Source organism: Podarcis vaucheri (assembly GCF_965113315.1).
Source record: "Podarcis vaucheri genome assembly, chromosome: 12".
Classification (NCBI taxonomy): Eukaryota; Metazoa; Chordata; class Lepidosauria; order Squamata; family Lacertidae; genus Podarcis; species Podarcis vaucheri.
In genome coordinates, this window is record NC_138750.1 from 8,188,729 (window position 1) to 8,208,503 (window position 19,775).

At 46.7% G+C, this 19,775-nt stretch overlaps 1 protein-coding gene across 3 annotated transcripts in view; it reads left to right on the forward strand.

The window, feature by feature from the left end:
* ELMO1 (engulfment and cell motility 1) overlaps positions 1-19,775 on the forward strand; it is a 334,285-nt gene that overhangs the window by 58,076 nt on the left and 256,434 nt on the right. For all 3 annotated transcript variants that reach the window (XM_082192827.1, XM_082192825.1, XM_082192826.1), the window contains exon 2: positions 660-813. In XM_082192827.1, coding sequence (XP_082048953.1) covers positions 736-813 — 78 coding nt within the window. In that variant the 5' untranslated portion in view covers positions 660-735. The remainder of the gene's footprint in view (positions 1-659; positions 814-19,775) is intronic.

The window sequence follows — 19,775 nt, forward strand, 5'->3', positions numbered from 1 at the left end:
ATGAAGCTATTTTAGATCATGAAGGCATAGGTCGTGAAAGGATGAGTCCCATATATTCCAAATCAGAAGTGCTTTATATATATAATGAGTTGAACGCGTTTCTCTCTCCAAGTGATGTTGCTCCATTGTCTAGTTCTGTTCTATTTTGCCTTCCTCCTGACATCCTGGTTGCTATAGTGCAATGATCTATTTGTGAACATACAAAGGATCATTGCCATAATTAAAGGGGAAATGTTTTCTGGTCATAACTTCATGGGTAATGCTTCTTGAAAGGTGATGGACTAGAATATCTAACAGGTTATTTTGGTTCTCCAAAACTCTGGAATGCAATGCTCAATCTTTTTTTCAGCCTTTCTCTAGCAATATAGTTCAGATAATTTCTATGTGTGTGGTTTTGGTTTTTTTTTTTAAAAAAAACCCTATCTAGTGCATGGCTGCTGTTCACAGTACATTTTAGTGCTTCAGCCATCTTTTGAGCAGATTGTCTAGTTGCATGCTGTGCAATATAGTACTGAATAATTTCAAACTTTTAGTGTGTGAATATGTGTAATCTTTTGGAAACATACACACCTTTTGTGTACCTGCCAAATGATGCAAATAGATGTATTTGTGTTTGAATCTGTTTTAAACAGTACTCTCTCTTCTTTATCTTCCTCCAGCTTTGAATGAAACAGAGACACTCTGCAGCATTTAGTGCTCAGTTTCACTAGCTTTGAAGAACAGTGACAACTAAAAATGCCGCCTCCCGCAGATATCGTGAAAGTGGCTATAGAATGGCCTGGCGCCTTCCCCAAGTTGACGGAAATTGATCAAGTAAGTGGCTGATTCTGTCTATATCTACATATCCGCGAAATTTTACATAGGCAGTTTTTAATATTCATTTTGCCTTCCGGACAACCATGTATATAAGATTATGGAGCTACCACCTCCTTTTTCCCTAAACTGAACATTTACTGCATTTGGGATGTCTTCTTCAGCCATTGGTTGAACTAAGTTGTAATTTTCTATAGATTGATGAGACTGGTCAACAACAAATTTGTTGTCTGCGTTTTTTCAGTTGATTTAGGACGAATCTGATGCGCTGAATCCAAAAATCACATTGGTTTTGCTCAATCAGGTCAAGTTTTTGAGCTATGGCCACATGTTGTTTTTTATGTTTTTGTTCACATGTACGCTTGTGTGGAGCATTTTAGAAGAAGTTGGTGGGGGTAAAAGGCCACGTCGAATAATTGTTTTGATTGAAAATGATTATTTTAATGACAAGAAGTATTCGTTTCCTGCTTGGCAGGGGGTTGGACTCGATGGCCCTTGTGGTCTCTTCCAACTCTATGATTCTATGATTCTATGATTCTAGGTCTGATAGTTCTGGGTGATTATGTCGAAAACGGATCAGTTTGAAGTCATAAAACCTTGAAATAAATTGGTGTGGCAAAGCATAAAGTTGGGGGATCAAAACTAAGTTAATGGGGCAGCCGCCCCACAAAGTATCCTGATCTTCAATCAGCACATCGTCCTGTAGCTCATTGTGATGAAATTCCAGTGCCTATCTTCGGAGAACTTCCTGACATTAGTGACGAAGATGCCTCCAGTGTTGAAGGACATGAAGAAGAAGAAGTGGTTCTTGAAGATGATGCTCCACATCCATTTTTCCAAAAGGAGTTGAATGATCTAGTTCACGACCTCAGCTTGTCAAAGGACTCTGCCGAACTGTTGGCATCCAGATCGAAGGAAAAAAACCTCCTCTCTGACAGTGCTCTCATCAGCTTCTTCCACAACAGGCATCAAGAGTGCCTCCGTTTTTTCTCGGAAGAGAAGGACTTGGTGTACTGTGCAGATATTGCGCAGCTTCTGCTCAAGCTTGGAGTGCCACAGTACGAACCCAAAGATTGGAGACTGTTCATTGACAGCAGCAAGCGATCACTGAAATGTGTTCTGCTACACAACGGCAACCAGTTTGCCTCTATACCCCTGGCTCACTCGACTACACTGAAGGAGAACTATGAAGTGGTGAAGTATGTGCTGGAGAAAATTGGTTATGATCAGCATAAGTGGTTTATTTGTGTTGACCTTAAGATGGTGAACTTTTTGTTGGGACAACAGTCTGGCTTCACCAAGTACCCATGTTTTCTGTGCATGTGGGATAGTAGGGACCGTGCTCAGCATTACACGAAGAAGGACTGGCCTGTGCAGGAGGAATTGGTGCCTTGCAAAGAAAGGAACCTCATCAATAACCCTCTGGTGGACAGAGACAAACTACTCTTCCCACCGCTGCACATCAAGCTCGGCTTAATCAAGCAGTTCACCAAGGCTCTGGACAAGGATGGTGACTGCTTCCCTTACTTGTGCCAGGCTTTTCCAGGATTGACCATGGAGAAGTTGAAAGCTGGCATCTTTGACGGTCCTCAGATCCGTCAGCTCATCAGAGATCCAGAGTTCAGAAACTCAATGAACGAAGTGGAACTGGAAGCGTGGAAGGCATTTGTTCTGGTAGTGAAGAACTTTATTGGCAACAATAAGGCCAGAAACTACACAGAACTTGTCAACAACATGCTGACTGCTTTCAGAAACCTGGGCTGCAACATGAGCGTCAAGATGCGCTACCTATTTTCACATATGGACCGGTTTCTTGAGAACCTGGGTTCAATGAGTGGCGAACAGGGGGAGAGATTCCATCAGGACATGAAAGAGATAGAGACCAGGTATCAGGGTCGCTGGGATGCAGTCATGATGGCTGACTCCTGTTGGACTCTGAAGAGAGACCTCCCTGCCGCTGAGCATTCCAGGAGTTCCAAGAAATGGAAGTTCAAGCCCTGAAGTTTGAAAAATGGTGAAGCAACATGCAATTTACGTATAGTTACCTTTATCAATGCCCACCATTCAGTTTACAGTAAATCTGACCTGATGGAGAGAAACGGATGCCATTTCCTGATTCAGCAGTGCAAAAATACCCTAAATCAGTTGTAGAAATCTAGACAACATTCAAAAAGTAAAACATTGTTGCCCAGTGTGATTTATACAATTTCATGAATTCTTCATAAAGGAAGGGTGGATTAGAATTTGTATGGATAATATAAAAAAATTCCTTCCCGTAGCACCTTAGAGACCAACTAAGGTTGTTATTGCTATGAGCTTTCGTGTGCGTGCAGGTATCTGAAGAAGTGTGCATGCACACGAAAGCTCATAGCAATAACAACCTTAGTTGGTCTCTAAGGTGCTACGGGAAGGAATTTTTTTATTTCGTTTCGACTACGGCAGACCAACACGGCTACCTACTTGTAACTAGAACTATGGATAATATGTTGGAAATAAAAATATTGCTTTAATTGTTGGCTGTGTGACTTAAGACATCTAGTTGGCACTTAGCATAACGAATTTCAGAATGCCTTTTAACTGTTAAAGTGAAGTACTCTGAGGGGCTGGACTAGACTTGCCCTTCCAAGCCGGTTCTTGGGTTCTTCTGGACAGAAGGATCTACAAAAGGCTTTCTAATGCATTTTTGCTCCTGTGTTTTCCTCAGCTCTATCTGGCTAAACTTGGAGTGCAGTCTTTGGCTCAACCTTGATATGACTGCTAGATGCAGAGAAAACTGTCCAATTCAAAACAGTGCTTCATTGTAGTTGTGTGTCAGGGAACTGACATCAGAGGCACGGGAGAAGGAGAGGGTCTCTGATTCTGCAGGAGAAGGTCCCAGCGCTAGGGGGAGACTCAGCCGGGAAGAAGGGGAAGAGAATGAGTGTAACACCAGGGATCCAGGAGAGCAATGGGACAGGGAGGTGCAGGGGCTCCAGGACTCTTCGTTGGAAGTTAGCAAGGAGAGCCCAAGCACCCCGCTGCCCACGCCCACCCTGCGCAGGAGACTCCCGCGCAGTGAGAGGCGGAGACGATTGGGCGTCAAAGAGCTCTTATGTTGGCAGCGCTTTAAGAAACGCCCACAGACAGATTCTACGAGTGACTAAGGGCAGCCACGTTGAGATGGGCTGTGCAGTCCGGAGGGTTTAACCAGGCAATCCAATGCTCAAACGGGGCAGGATTACGCACAAGTAACTCCCAACCACTACATTGTGCAACCTCTCTTTTGCTGCAGTTATAGCCCTTGGCAGCTACCTATGTGTGGCAGTGATAGCTCTGTTCTACTTGCTGTTTCATGCAAGTAGAAATCCCCACTGCAGCTCCTTTCTGGCCTAGGGAAATAACCTTAGAATGAGTGTGGTGACACTACTAAAATGATCCAGGTCTCTTTGCAAAGCCAGAATCCAAGGCCCTTCACTTCATCCAAGAACAAACAGCCCAATTCCTGAAATCGCTGAAATTTCACACCAACAAAAAGTCGGAGCACTTTATCTCATCTTTTCTCCAATCTCCCCACACCTTGCTGTTCTAGTACAGTGGTGCCTCGCAAGACGAAATTAATCCGTTCCGTGAGTCTCTTCGTCTAGCGGTTTTTTCGTCTTGTGAAGCAACCCTATTAGCGGATTAGCGCTATTAGCGGTTTAGCGGCTATTAAAGGCTTAGCGGCTTAGCGGCTAAAAGGCTATTAGCGGCTTAGCGGCTTAGAAAAAAGGGGGGAGCGGGGAAAAATCGGAACACTCGCAAGACGTTTTCGTCTTGCAAAGCAAGCCCATAGGGAAAATTGTCTTGTGAAGCAGCTCAAAAACGGAAAACCTTTTCGTCTAGCGGGTTTTCCGTCTTGCGAGGCATTCGTCTTGCGGGGCACCACTGTATAGGTAAGACAGGAAAGGTGTTTATGCAGCCACTCCACATGAGCTTGGATTTGTTTGTCCTCCATCCCTCCACCCCTGGCTTGCCTCTAGCAGATCGTTTGAACTGTTTGTTGCGTGCAGTTTTTTTTTGTAGTGCAATTCAACTCACTTTAGGAAGCTTTGCAGTGGCATTTGTTACTGTCGTTTTTGCTTATGACAAATCATGAACTGTGCACAGGATGCATTCTAGGCTTGAGAATAAAGTAGGCATGTGGAATTGGACTGTAGCCTACAGTTTTCCAGTTTTCTGAACAAAATCAGAAGTAGCCTCTTCAATGTTTGGAACGTATATGGTTGGTTAAAGTTGCTGTCTTGGCCACTGATTCCCAGAACACGTATCCCGGCACCCTAGTATATCCCAAGAGGAGCTGAAATGTGCTTTGAAAATTAACCCAGCATGCTGCAGACATCTGCCACACTTTGCCCCATGCAGCAGGGAGGGTATTTGTAGCATCAGTTTCCCCTTTTGCCTGCCAATATATGGATAATGATATTTACACGCAGGAGGGAAAAAGGATTTGTTGGGATTTCTGATACAGCCTGCAGTATATCATGAATCTTAGAAGCGTTTCCATTGCCCAGAGAGTGTGATTCTCTTAATGAGCATTGACCAGCGAGCAAAGGGGAGGAGAGGATGCCAAAAGTTAATGTCATTATCTTCACATATTAGATAGACACCTACACATTCTTATGGAAGTTGATTAAGAACATGATAAATATATGTACGTTTTGTAAGAAACCACAAAGTGTGCCTTCTGTTTTAATCCAGCCTCCTCTGTCTCTTCCCCCAACCCATGTCCTAGTTATCAAAAGTCTGGAAAACATACATCTGGGCGAAACTATGGAATTATACAAATGGAATTCTTTTGTGGCTTTGGAGCATAAACTCGCCATAGAATGTGATGGAGTTGCCTAGACAACACTATTCAATGCAGCCCAAATAAGGATGTTGGAGTTCTTTTGAGCTCCTTTTGCCACACCAGATCATCAGTGTCAATGGAAATGGATGCAATGATGTCCTTAAGGTTATTGTATGGCAGCAGCCCTCCCCCACCCCCATTTTTTAGCATTGTGTTGCTGCACTTACAAAATTCCTCTTAATGCTCTTGCTCGTGCTGTTATTACTCGTACTGGTGCATCTCAGAACTAATTTACATTTATATTAATACAATTAAAAATCTGAATAAAAGGCATGTACTTATTAATCTTCAAAAGCTGCTGCTGTTACCAGAAGCCTTCAGGAAGGGCAATGGTAGTTTTCCTACCACCCCTTTGAGACAAACTGTGCATTACAGGGACCCGTCTAGGACTTTATGCAAAGCCCTGTTGGCTTCCTGAGCCTTGTCACTAGTTCAAAAGACCTGCACTTGCATATATCAATTTGCTTTGAATGTGGAGAGTCCTGGAGAGTCATTCAGCTTGCTGTCCAAGCAATTTCACTTCTTAATGGTTTGCTGTGTACAGTGGTACCTCGGATTACATACGCTTCCGGTTAAATACGCTTCAGGTAACAGACTCCGCTAACCCAGAAATAGTGCTTCAGGTTAAGAACTTTGCTTCAGGATGAGAACAGAAATCGTGTTCTGGCGGCACGGCGGCAGCAGGAGGCCCCATTAGCTAAAGTGGTGCTTCAGGTTAAGAACAGTTTCATGTTAAGTATGGACCTCCAGAACGAATTAAGTACTTAACCCGAGGTACCCCTGTACAGACATTTGCCTTTACAAATCTGGCTACTACTGTAGGTGCTGTTATTAGATTGCATTCTGAGTAAAAGAACTACTGGAGGAAATATGTAGTTTCTTAATTATTTTATTTATTCGTTACGTATCTCACCCTTTCTTCAAGAAGCTCAGAACGGTGTACATGTGAGCTATTTGTATCCTCACAACAATCCTGTAAAGTTACATTGGCTAGCCCCTGAGTTACATGGCTACCGTGGGTTTCTGCCTTGTACAGTGGTACCTCTGGATGCGAACGGAATCTGTTCTGGAGCCCTGTTCACATCTTGAGTAGAACGTAAGACGTGACTGTACGTCTGCGCGTGCGCAGGTCACATTTTGCTGCTTCCACACATGTGCGTGGTGTCATTTTGAGCGTCTGCGCATGTGCGAGCGGCGAAACCCAGAAGTAACACACTCCATTACTTCCGGGTCGCCGTGGAGCATAACTTGAAAACACTCAACCTAAAGCACATTTAACCCGAGGTATGACTGTATTAGGCCAGACCACTGGTCCCTCTAGCCCAGTATTGTCCACTCTAGGTACTCAGGCAGAGAGAGGTCTTTCCCATCACCTGCTACTGAAGATTACTGGATTAAACTGATACCTGATGCAAGCAATGCGTGTGCTCCAGAGCCAGTGTGGTGCAGTGGTTAAGAGCGGTAGTCACGTAATCTGGGAAACCGGGTTCGTGTCTCCGCTCCTCCACATGCAGCTGCTGGGTGACCTTGGGCCAGTCACACTTCTTTGAAGTCTCTCAGCCCCACTCACCTCACAGAGTGTTTGTTGTGGGGGAGGAAGGTAAAGGAGATTGTTAGCCGCTTTGAGACTCCTTAAGGGGAGTGAAAGGCGGGATATCAAGTCCAAACTCTTCTTCTTCTTCTTCTTCTCTGAGCTTATAGTCCTTCCTCAAGGGAGCAAGGATTCAAATTGGGGTACCCCTTATCCAAGCTCAGCACTTACAACTATTCATCTGTGCCTTTTATTCTCCACATGTTTAGGGACATTTTGGAGGTAAAAATTGACAATATAAGTAGAGCTTCGTATGATTTTAATTAATTGCAAATTAACTTATTTACATTTTGGCAAGTAGAACATCTGTATTACTTATACTTCAATCGTTAACTCCAGGAATATATTCATCCTACAGAAACAAACAGTGAGCAAAGTTTTAGAAATGTGTCTTTTAATAAATTCTTGAAAGTTTTCCCATGTTGAAGAACATGCTGAATTACGTCTCTAGTACCTCACACAGCAGCTCAGAAAAAGTAATCTTCAGCTTCATGCTGTGCCTCTTACTAAATAAGGAGTTCATTGCACACCAGAGGTATTAGAGTTGATAGCAAAAATGGTTGTATCCTGCCTAAGCATGGCTATCATAGGAAGATTATGCTCCCTGGATGTTTTAGCAGCAATGCATTTTTGATGCCCCAAAGTATGGTTTGGATTTAACTTGCCCCAAGTTTCTGTGATATATTAGGCAAAAGTACATGATCAGCACTGGATCAGACCTCTGCATCCCATCAGTTCTAAAGCCAGTCTAAGTTCTAAGACCTGCAATAACAAGTGTTCATAAACTCGCCTCTGAGGCATTTTAACTGGCTCTCAGTGGCGCTGCCGAATTGAAATCAAGATGTGGTCGGTGGGGGGAAATACTCAGCTTCACTTGTAAGAAAAACAAACAGTGAGTCTCCGTGTGTATTTCATATCAGTTGAGATTTCATGTGCAATCTGCAAAGGGGGAAAGGGTCACTGGCAGTCTGCCTCTTGAGGGTGGCTTTCAGGAAGCACATTCATTTATCAGCCCCTCCTTCCACCGGATTACTCCTCCACTCTCTGATCGGTGACCGCAAACCACCCAAGCTATTACATGCACTTTATTTCTGAAGCCCTTGCTACTACCCCATGGCAACTTCATTGTAGGCCTTGGTTCATATTGGGGACACCCACCCCCAGTTTAACCTCGCCCTAACCATAACAGTGGTGAATTCAGAAACAAAATAAGTGATTTGATGTTGTTGTTGTTTAATCGTTTAGTCGTTTCTGACTCTTCATGACCCCATGGACCAGAGCACGCCAGGCACTCCTGTCTCCCACTGCCTCCTGCAGTTTGGTCAGACTCATGCTGGTAGCTTCGAGAACACTGTCCAACCATCTCGTCCTCTGTCGTCCCCTTCTCCTTGTGCCCTCCATCTTTCCAGGGAGTCTTCTCTTCTCATGAGGTAGCCAAAGTATTGGAGCCTCAGCTTCAGGATCTGTCCTTCCAGTGAGCACTCAGGGCTGATTTCCTTAAGAATGGAGAGTGTCAGGGAACTGACATCGGAGGAAAGGGAAGTGGTAAGGCTCCCAGAGACTGGGAGAGAGTCAACAGCCAAAGCAGGGACCAGCAGGGGGAGCGCGGGGTCTCTGGAGGAGGATCTCAGTAATGCTGAGAGAGACGCAGCAGCCCAGGCAGGAAGCAGCAGGGGAGCGAAAGGGGTGAGAGACACTTCGAGCGAAAATAGCGGGGAGGTGTCAGAAGCAACTGCAGGGAGACCCATACTTCGCCGGAAGCTGCCACGTCGTGAGTCCAGGAGACGCGTTTCCGTTAAGGAACTTCTTTGCTGGAAGCGCTTCCGCAGACAGCCACTGTCAGACTCTACTAGTGACTAGAGCAGACATGTCTGAGGAGCTCTGTCACACACAGAGGTTTGTGGGGTCGCACAAACTCTGAAGGGGCACAATTTTAAGCACAAGCAGCTAACCATCCCCTAACAGCAGTCTGACAGTCTCTGTACGCTGCCTGTGCAGGAGAAAGCATCATGAGCAACCCAGTCGGAACCGGAGACGCAGGGGTTGGAGCTGGTCCAAGCTTGGAAGAAAGGTATCAAGCTCTGGAGGTCCAACTTGCGCTGCAGACGGCGAGGCTCGAGGAGAGAAGGGCTCAGGATGCTGACAAAAAGGGGAGAACCACTCAGTTCCCCAGAAAGGTACCAGGATTGGTGCAGAAGTTTGGGGGGGACCCCAAGGATTACCATGCCTTTAGGACTGAGATGCAATATGCTCTGAATGTGCAGTTTGATGAGTTCCCTGATGAGGAATCGCGAGTTGCGTTCGTAATTGGGCATCTTGAGAAGGGGGCGCGGGACTGGGTTCGACCCCTGATGGCAACGCACAACGATATCCTAAAGGACACTATGAAATTCTTTCGTGCAATGGATATCATGTTTTCCAGCGATATTGAGGAAGGGGTGATACGCAGACAGCTAATGGCTTGCAAGCAGGGAAGCAGATCTGTCCGTGAGTACTGGACTGAATTTACCATGCTGATTCACAGATTGGGGTGGGATTTATCGGCGGCACCCATTCAGATGCTATTTGAAGAAGGTCTTTCTTCAGCGGTGAAAGACGAGCTGGCCAGGAGCCCCAGGGCGGGGTCTATGGATCAGCTGACCAAATCTGCGCTGACCATTGGAGCGCGCCAGGAGGCAAGAGCCTTGGAGAGGCGGGAAGGGAGAGGGGAACGTTGGAAGGAGTTACGCATTCCAGACATTCCTGAGCCAGCTTTCCCGCCGGCAGAGCCGATGGAAATCGGAACAGCCCGCGCGCGCGCAGTTTCAAAGCCCAGTGAGGGGGCGAAGAAGGAGGGAAAGGGAGCCCGGAAATGCTATCTCTGCCAACAGCCAGGCCACTTTGCCAGAGTCTGCCCCCAGAGGAAGGAATGGCAAGGGATGGTGGGAGCTGTTGAGGGGGAAGAGCAGGGAGAAACGGAGCAGGTAAAAGCCAACGCCTGGTTGCCAGCAGGGCACTGCAGCCAGGCCAAAGAGCAGTGAAAGTGCCCCTTCCCCAAGTGCCAGTGCCAGAAGCTCCTCGACCTGCTCTAGTGATTGAAGTGTCGCTAGAGCTGCAAAATGGACACCCCCTAAAAATAAAGGCGCTGTTGGACTCAGGCAGCTCCTGCAATTTCATGAGCAAGGAGTTTGCTGCTGAACACCAGATACAGACTATCCCTTTAAGCAACCCCCTGCAGGTGACCACGATTGATGGCAGGGAACTGTTGGGAGGAGGCGTCAGCTTGCAGACCGTCCCAATGATAATGAGGGTGGCAAGGCACACAGAACTGATAGCGTTTAATGTGGCCACCTTGGGAGGCGCTCCCATTATTTTGGGAATGAGCTGGCTAGCCCTACATGATCCGCTGGTGGGCTGGCATCAAAGAGTGGTTTCCTTCGGTTCCGCACACTGCTTAGAACACTGCAGGGCGGAAAAGGGGTCAGCAGGGGCCCAAGCCACCCTAGCAGGGACGGAAGTGATGGAGAAGGGGAAGGTGCCACCACAGTATGCTGATCTCAGCGACGTGTTCAGCGAGAAGGAAGCGGACCAACTACCCCCGCATAGGCCCTTTGATTGCCAGATCAATTTACTCCCTGGAGCACAGCTTCCTGTAGGCAAGTTGTATGCCATGTCAGACAGGGAGATGCAGGAGTTGCGAGCGTTCATTGACAAGAACCTGAAGAGAGGCTTCATCAGAGAGTCCAAGGCAGCGGGGGGTAGCCCAGTGTTTTTTGTGGATAAAAAAAACACGGACAAGCCGAGGCTGGTATGTGACTTTCGGGCCCTAAATGCAGTGACAGAGCCGGCGGCTTTTCCTATGCCCAGGATTGATGATATTTTGACCAGGGTGCGAAAAGGAAAGATTTTTACTAAGCTGGACCTAAGGGGGGCGTACAACCTGATACGTATAAGGAAAGGGGATGAATGGAAGACCACCATGTTCACCCCTTTGGGGGCATTTGAATACCTCGTTATGCCTTTTGGATTACAAACAGGCTCCGCGTGTTTTCAAGCCTTTATGAACCATGTACTGGGGCCTTTGCTCTACAAGAATTGCGTGGCCTTCTTAGATGACGTGTTGGTGTATTCGGAGAATGAGGAGCAACATGTAAGAGACGTCAGAGAAGTGTTGAGCAGGCTGCAAGCCAACAGACTGTGGGTGAAACTGGAAAAGTGTCAGTTTCATACCAAGGAGGTGGAATTCCTGGGGTACCGCTTGTCAGACAAGGGGTTGGCCATGGACCCCGGCAAGGTTCAAGCGGTGCTAGAATGGAAAACACCCAAGACCAAGAAGGATGTGCAGAGGTTCCTAGGGTTTGGAAACTTTTATCGTAAGTTCATCCGAAACTTCGCCCACCTGACGGCGCCCATCACGGACTGTCTCAGCAGCAAAAAGAAGTTTGTTTGGACGGGGGAGGCGGAGCGAGCGTTTGAGGAACTGAAAAGGTCCTTCGCCTCTGACGAACAACTTCTACATGTGGATTTACAAAAAAAGCTGAGGGTCGAAACAGACGCTTCTGACAGAGCCATAGGGGCGGTGCTTCTTCTGCAGCCGGGAAAGGAGGGGTCAGAGTGGCGACCGTGTGCCTTCTTTTCGCGAAAGCTGAACAAATCTGAGAGAAACTACACGGTGCACGACCGGGAACTTCTTGCTATTTATGAGGCCTTCCGGAGATGGAGGCACCTACTAATTGGTGCACAACAGAAGGTGCAAGTGTGCACGGACCATAAGAATCTAGAGTATTGGAGAACTGCGCGAGTGCTCAACCAAAGGCAGTTGAGATGGGCCCAGGAGTTCTCCAAATTTAACTTTGAGATTTGTTACGTACCAGGCCCGGAGAACGTTAGGGCGGACGCTCTCTCACGCAAACCTGAATATTTGGAGGGAGAGGGTGCACCCGAAGAGACCCATGTTATTCCCGAGGACCGCTGGGTGTGTGGGGCGGCTTTGGTGGGGCAAAGGGAACTGGTAGAGGGAACGGTGCAGGATGAATACGCCCAGGACAAACTCAGGGGTCTCAGGAGGGAGGGAGACAAACCCGGGGGTTTTGAGGAGAGAAATGGGGCGTTGTATTACAAGGGAGCGTTATACATACCTGAAGGGGAATTGAGGGAAAAGGTACTCAAGCAACTGCACGATAGCCCCACAGCAGGGCATTTTGGGCAACACAAAACCATGTGGCTGGTTACCAGGGAATTCTGGTGGCCCAAGGTCAGGGAAGATGTGCGTGAATATGTGAGAGGGTGTGACCGATGTCAACGAGCCAAGGGGGAGAGGCGGGCACCGGCAGGTTTATTAGAACCACTACCCACGCCGGAAAGACCATGGGAGGCAGTGGCAATAGATTTCATGACTGATCTGCCCAGGTCCAAAGGGAAGACAGCCATTATGGTTGTGGTAGACCTGTTAACCAAGATGGCCCACTTTATAGCCTGCTCACATGCGGTCACAGCAGAAGAAACCGCTAGATTGTTTGTGGAAAATGTGTTTAGGTTGCATGGTGCCCCCTTGAGGGTGGTTTCGGACCGAGGGAAACAATTTACTTCCAGGTTCTGGAGGAAGCTCATGAGCTTATTGCATGTAGAGGTGAATTTTTCCACTGCCCGTCATCCAGAAACCAATGGGCAGGCGGAAAGAGCTAATGGTGTCCTCCAGCAATATTTGAGGTGTTATGTGAATGACAGAGAGAATGATTGGGTGGAGAAGCTGGCGTTGGCAGAATTTGCCTATAACAATGCAGAGAACGTGTCCACGGGGATGAGCCCTTTTTTGGCCAATCACGGGTGTCATCCCCGAGCCTTCCCAGGGGGGGAGGGGGAGAACTGGAGCGTTCCTGCCGCAGAACAGTTCGTTGAAGAAATGGAAGCGATCCATCGCCAGCTCCAACTTAATTTAAACAGGGCGAAGGAGGAATATAAGAGGCAGGCAGACAAAACCAGAAGGGAAGGGGAAAGCATTAGGGTGGGGGACCAGGTGTGGCTGTCCACCCAAGGGTTACCATTTAAAGGAGGTTGTAAGAAGTTAAGACCCAAAAGACTGGGCCCATTTGAAGTCACGCAACAGGTCAACCCAGTGGCTTTCAGACTCCGGTTACCGAACCACATGAAGTTGCACCCAGTGTTCCACAGATCATTGCTGTCACCGTATATAGGGGACAGAGAGGGGAGGGTCAATAGGGGACCAGCTATGGAGGAAAAAGAACACAGCTACCATGTAGCGGAGATTCTCGATTCTAGGTGGAGGGGAGAGCAAGTAGAGTATTTGGTAATGTGGGAAGGGGAGCCGGAGTCGGAAAACACCTGGGTCAGGGCAGAGGATGTAGATGACGAGGTTTTGATTGAAACTTTTCATCAGAGATTCCCTAGAAAACCCCAGCCAGTGGCGAGGTTCCGGAGGGAATACTTCGCCACCACCGACGACGAAGAAGAGTTGGAGGGGTTCGCTGATTCCGAGGTGGAGGAGGATTCAGCGAGTCGGAACGAAGACCGATGGAGGGAATTGTTCGAGACGTCTGAAGATGAAGAGGATTCTTTTAGGGGTTTCAGCTCCTCACCGCCCAGAGGAGAAAGTAGGGGCGGGGGAGAGGGGGGCCCTGGAGGGGAGGTGGATGTCAGGGAACTGACATCGGAGGAAAGGGAAGTGGTAAGGCTCCCAGAGACTGGGAGAGAGTCAACAGCCAAAGCAGGGACCAGCAGGGGGAGCGCGGGGTCTCTGGAGGAGGATCTCAGTAATGCTGAGAGAGACGCAGCAGCCCAGGCAGGAAGCAGCAGGGGAGAGAAAGGGGTGAGAGACACTTCGAGCGAAAATAGCGGGGAGGTGTCAGAAGCAACTGCAGGGAGACCCATACTTCGCCGGAAGCTGCCACGTCGTGAGTCCAGGAGACGCGTTTCCGTTAAGGAACTTCTTTGCTGGAAGCGCTTCCGCAGACAGCCACTGTCAGACTCTACTAGTGACTAGAGCAGACATGTCTGAGGAGCTCTGTCACACACAGAGGTTTGTGGGGTCGCACAAACTCTGAAGGGGCACAATTTTAAGCACAAGCAGCTAACCATCCCCTAACAGAGAGGTTTGATCTTCTTGCAGTCCATGGGACTCTTAAGAGTCTCCTCCAGCACCATAATTCAAAAGCATCAATTCTTAAGCCATCAGCCTTCTTTATGGTCCAGCTCTCACTTCCATACATCACTACTGGGAAAACCATAGCTTTAACTATATGGACCTTTGTTGGCAAGGTGATATCTCTGCTTTTTAAGATGCTGTCTAGGTTTGCCATCGCCTTTCTCCCAAGAAGCAGGCATCTTTTAATTTCGTGGCTGCTGTCACCATCTGCAGTGATCATGGAGCCCAAGAAAGTAAAATCTCTCCCTGCCTCCATTTCTTCCCCTTCTATTTGCCAGGAGGTGATGGGACCAGTGGCCATGATCTTCGTTTTTTTGATGTTGAGCTTCAGACCATATTTTGCGCTCTCCTCTTTCACCCTCATTAAAAGGTTCTTTAATTCCTCCTCACTTTCTGCCATCAAGGTTGTGTCATCTGCATATCTGACACAAAGTGATTTGATAGCGCATCCTAAAATTGCTTTCTATAACTCTATTTATAGAGGCCTGCATGGTTAGTGATGACCTGCCTAGCCAACGGAGCAGCCCATGTGGGTGTTTGAGATACTTGTTGGCATTGCTGTGTGCCTGGGATTGCTAAATGCAGCGTCTGTGTTTCAAGAAATTAGCATATCTGGACGTATATATTCTGTTATTCAATCTTGGGTGACTTTGGAGTGGAAGAAGAGATCTGTATGTCACAGTGCATAATCAAAAGGGGGAAGAGAAGATGAGAGGTGAGTTGAGTGCTCTGCCCTGTGCAGTCAGAAGTGACTAGTCCAGTGGAAAGTCTGGGCACAATAAATGTTGTAAACAAGCCCATCAGATGCAGGCTGGACCAGTACCTGGGTGGGAGACCACTGAGAGCTTCATGTACCATATTTTTTGCTCTATAAGACTCACTTTTTTGCTCCTAAAAAGTAAGGGGAAATGTGTGTGTGTCTTACGGAGTGAATGCAGCGATCCCTCTTGCTGTTCTGGCTTCTGAGATTCAGAATTTTTTTTTTCTTGTTTTCCTCCTCCAAAAACTAGGTGCGCCTTGTGGTCTGGTGCGATAAATATGGTAATCTGTTCTGAGCTTTCCAAAGGAAGACAGCATATACATTTAGTACAAAAAATATTACATGGTTGAAATGCAATCAGTACGCGGAAGTCAGAAGTACAGTGGTGCCTCACAAGACGAAATTAATCCGTTCCGCGAGTCTCTTCGTCTTGCGGTTTTTTTCATCTTGCGAAGCACGGCTATTAGCAGCTTAGCGGCTATTAGCGGCTTAGCGGCTATTAACGGCTTAGCGGCTTTAAGAAAAAGGAAACAAACTCGCAAGAACTCGCAAGACGTTTTGTCTTGCAAAGCAAGCCCATAGGGAAATTCGTCTTGCGGAACGACTCAAAAAACGGAAAACTCTTTCGTCTTGCGCGTTTTTCGTCTTGCGAGGCATTCATCTTGCGAGGTACCACTGTACTGGCAAGAAGACAGAGCATTCCCAGACACTTGCTACCAAGGAGAGCAGTGCTGCATCTAGTTAGCAGAATTCCTATGTTTGCCTTGTCCTTACCTTTCTCTGCTGAAGCTTTGAAGTGAGTGCATGCATGCAAGTGCCCACATTTAACCCCTTGCAAACAATTGTTCTAATACATAATACCATATAAACTTGGAAAGAAATACAAAATTAAATGCAGCAGCGTAGGAAACATTGGATTGGAGGAACTCACCTCATCTCTATTTTACAGATAATAATCTGTAATATTAGTATAACAGTGACTTCTGGGGTTGTTGTGAGGATTAGTCAGAAGGAGATGGCATGTACTAGTAGTGTTACTGATCTTTTCAAATAGTAAAAGCAGTTTGTTGTCATGCACATATTTTTTTCTTCAAGCGTTAAAACTGGCATCCTATTAATGTTCACTGAATTCTTCTAAAAGACTTAACTTCCTCGATGTAATGACTTGCCACATAGACACACATTGTTTCCCAGCAACACTTAACATTCTGCTTGCTTTATGGACCGTCATGCAAGTGCAATACCAGCCAGGGGAAATGAAGCTACCATTCCATTGTCAGAAGGAAAGAAGAGAGGGAGCTATGGTTTATGCAGAAATGTTGGAGAAAAGCACTCCATCATCAGCCTGAGCTGAGAAGTTGGTTGTACATAACTCTCAAATCTAGCTAGCCTGGGATAGTAGTACCAGAAAGGATTGCTGGATTGCAGCAGTTGTGTTTAGGGACTCCATGAAAATATGTGCTGGTTGTATCTCAGTTTGAGTGCAACCTGGTGGCACCTTGTCCCCCTAGACCTGTGATGGGGACCTCAGCACATGTTTCCTGGGCCTTAATACGCATCCAGTCCACGAATTATGGCTTCAGATCAAGAAATGTGTTTCATTTAAGGAGTACTGATGCAGAATTGCTTTGTAAAATGCATTTGTTAGCAAAAAGAATAATAATCATTGTTGAGCTGGCCGAGGGATTAACAAAATGTAAAATAACCACCCTTCCTTCTCCTTGACGCCAGGCAAATATTTACAATTGGGCAAGGGGAAAAAAACCAGCATTTTGAGGAATGGGGATGTTGTGTTTGGAGAGAAGGAAAAACACACACAGAGAGAGGCCTTAATATTATCATTAAAAGGGCTGGTTGTTTGGCTTCCTTTTTCTATTAAATTGTACAGTTCTGAAATGTAGACTCTTATGTTTTTGTTACGTTTTGGAAAAAAGTTCCACATCAGGCGATAACAGAAACCAGTGCTCCGAAAAGACTCTGGATACACAGTTCTTTCCAGAGGGCGAGATAACAGCTTAGCCGGCTTACAAACCCAGTTGTCCCTTTCACAGACAGTGACTCTTTTGTTGGTGGGGGGTGGGGAGGATGTTGCATGTGTGGCACGTTGCAGTAATACTTGTGTTGCACTTTTGATCTTTCTCGCCTGCCAAGGTCTGCTCTGTAGCCACGAGTTACAGAACTGATGGCACTCGCTGCACGGAACGGGCGTGGAAGGCTTCCTCGCGTGCTCCAAGAGCATCTTGCTTACAGCTGTTAGTGTTTCAATGCCGGAGACAAATTGTGTGCTGTAAGAAAGAAAAGGGGGGGGGGGGAGAAGAAGCATTTTTATCATATGGGAAGTATGGCTCGTGAGGGGGAATGCAGAGGCAGCTTAGGGGGTGATCTCATTACTTTCTTGATTTTATGTTCTTGTTAACTTCCTAGGGGCCTTTTATTCCAGGGATCAAGTGTGCTAAGTTGCCTCTGAAATAGAAGAGCAACTTCTGAGTCCCTGAAAAGCCATGCTTTGCTATTTCTAATTCTGCTTGTTCTTGGTATAAGCTTTCGTGTGCATGCACACTTCTTCAGATACACTGAAATAGAAAGGTCTGCCATAGTCAAAATAAAAAAATTCCTTCCAGTAGCACCTTAAAGACCAACTAAGTTAGTTCTTGGTATGAGTTCTTGGTATGAGTTCATACACTTTTGGTATGAAGTGTGCATGCACACAAAAGCTCATACCAAGAACTAACTTAGTTGGTCTTTAAGGTGCTACTGGAAGGATTTTTTTTTATTTTGACTGAAATAGAAGTCGACTTCTGTTTCAGTGTATCTGAAGACGTGTGCATGCACACGAAAACTTATACCAGGAACAAACTTAGTTGGTCTCTAAGGTGCTACTGGACAATTTTTTATATATATTTCGACTGCATCAGACCGACACGGCTACCTACCTGAATCTATTTCTAATTCTGTTAGCTAAAATAACGATGACTGGTCTGTCAGTACTGAAATACCGTTTTTTTGTTTTGACAGCACCTTTGTCTTTTTGAATATATGATTGCATGCATGAAAGCTCAACCTGGTTGTCAGGGTGTTCATAGAGAGGGGCAGGGGTGAAACTAGGCTTTATTTCACCTGGGTCAAAGACCAAGTTTGGCACCCTCCATGTGCATTTGCATAACACACACTGGCTGGGAGCCTCAATAGTGCCCCTCTGGAGGCTTCACCTGGGCCCAAAAACTTGGCTAGCCTCCTGTAGCTACGGCTCTGTACAGGGGAGCAAGAAACCCAGGCCATTTCTTAGCCTGTCCGTACACCTCTCCCCTTTGGGACTGCACCTTTTCTTCTTCCTCCCGCCCTCCCCAAATGCTTCTCTCAGCTCTGTGCTGAGAGCAGTGGCGTAGCGTGGGGGGTGCAGGGGGGCCCAGCTGCACCGGGCGCAACATCTGGGGGTTAGGGTTAGGGGGCGCAAATCCACGGGTTAGGGGGCGCAAATTACTTGCCTTGCCCCGGGTGCTTACAACCCACGCTACGCCACTTGCTGAGAGATGCCCACTTACAAGAAGGAAGCTTCAAGACAAGTGTGATCTGTAGCACAAAGGAGGACCTCATTAACTGACAAAGGACACAGGTTTACCTTGCTGCAGGGTAACGGGATGGTCGTGAGGGGGTCCCTGGGCAATCAGAGCTTGCAGCCAGGTGAATGAATTGTACTTTGTAGGGAAAGATGGAGATACATTTCCAGAGAATGTACGCTTAGGATTAACCCAATTACTGGTTGAAGATGCTTGCTACAGTATGCATTTGTTACTTTCCTAGGGTAAATTAATAACTGATTAAAGGTGCCTATTTGCATTAGATATGGGAAAGGTTCCGGGACTTAATTAGGCTTTTGTACTTAAGTTATTCAGAGGCTCATTATACACATCTATTATTGTGCAGAAATTCCCAGAATAGTCACTACTATGGAGAGGATATTTGGCAGGAACCACTAGGGCTTTCCTTGATAGACGATACTTTGCTTAAACTATTATAGCTATCTCGAATTTCTTTTGTTGCTCAGAGCAAAGCCGAGGTGAACACATAATTGCACTTGCAGTTAATGCAGAATGCTGCAGCGCGATTGCTGAGAGGAGTGAGGCCTTGTCAGCATATAACACCAGTGCTCAGCGATCTGCTACCAGGCCAGGTTCAGGGTGTTACTATTAGTATATAAAGCCCCTAACAGCTTGGGATCTGCTCACCTACTAGACAACCGAATCCCACATGCGCCCACTTGGCCACTTTGTGGGTGGAATTGGCGCTGTTGTAGGTGCCACCCGTTCTGCATGTGTAAGAACTCCGTCATTCCAGATTCTGGAAGCAGCCGCACTCCAACTTGCTGACTCAGAGGTTTAAGGAAATGTGGCAAATGTGGTAAACCATGAGCCCAGGTTTGGAGACAATGCTAACCCAAACCACAGCTTAGCTCACAGCAGCAGGACCAGAGCAGTTGCAAAGCGGCCATGTTCTTCTCTATGAGAAGCCACACATTGGTTCATTCGCACTAAGCCATGCGTTGGCTTAGTGTTGCATGTAAACTAGGCCACTCTTTGCAAAACAAAACTGACTAGATGTGTTT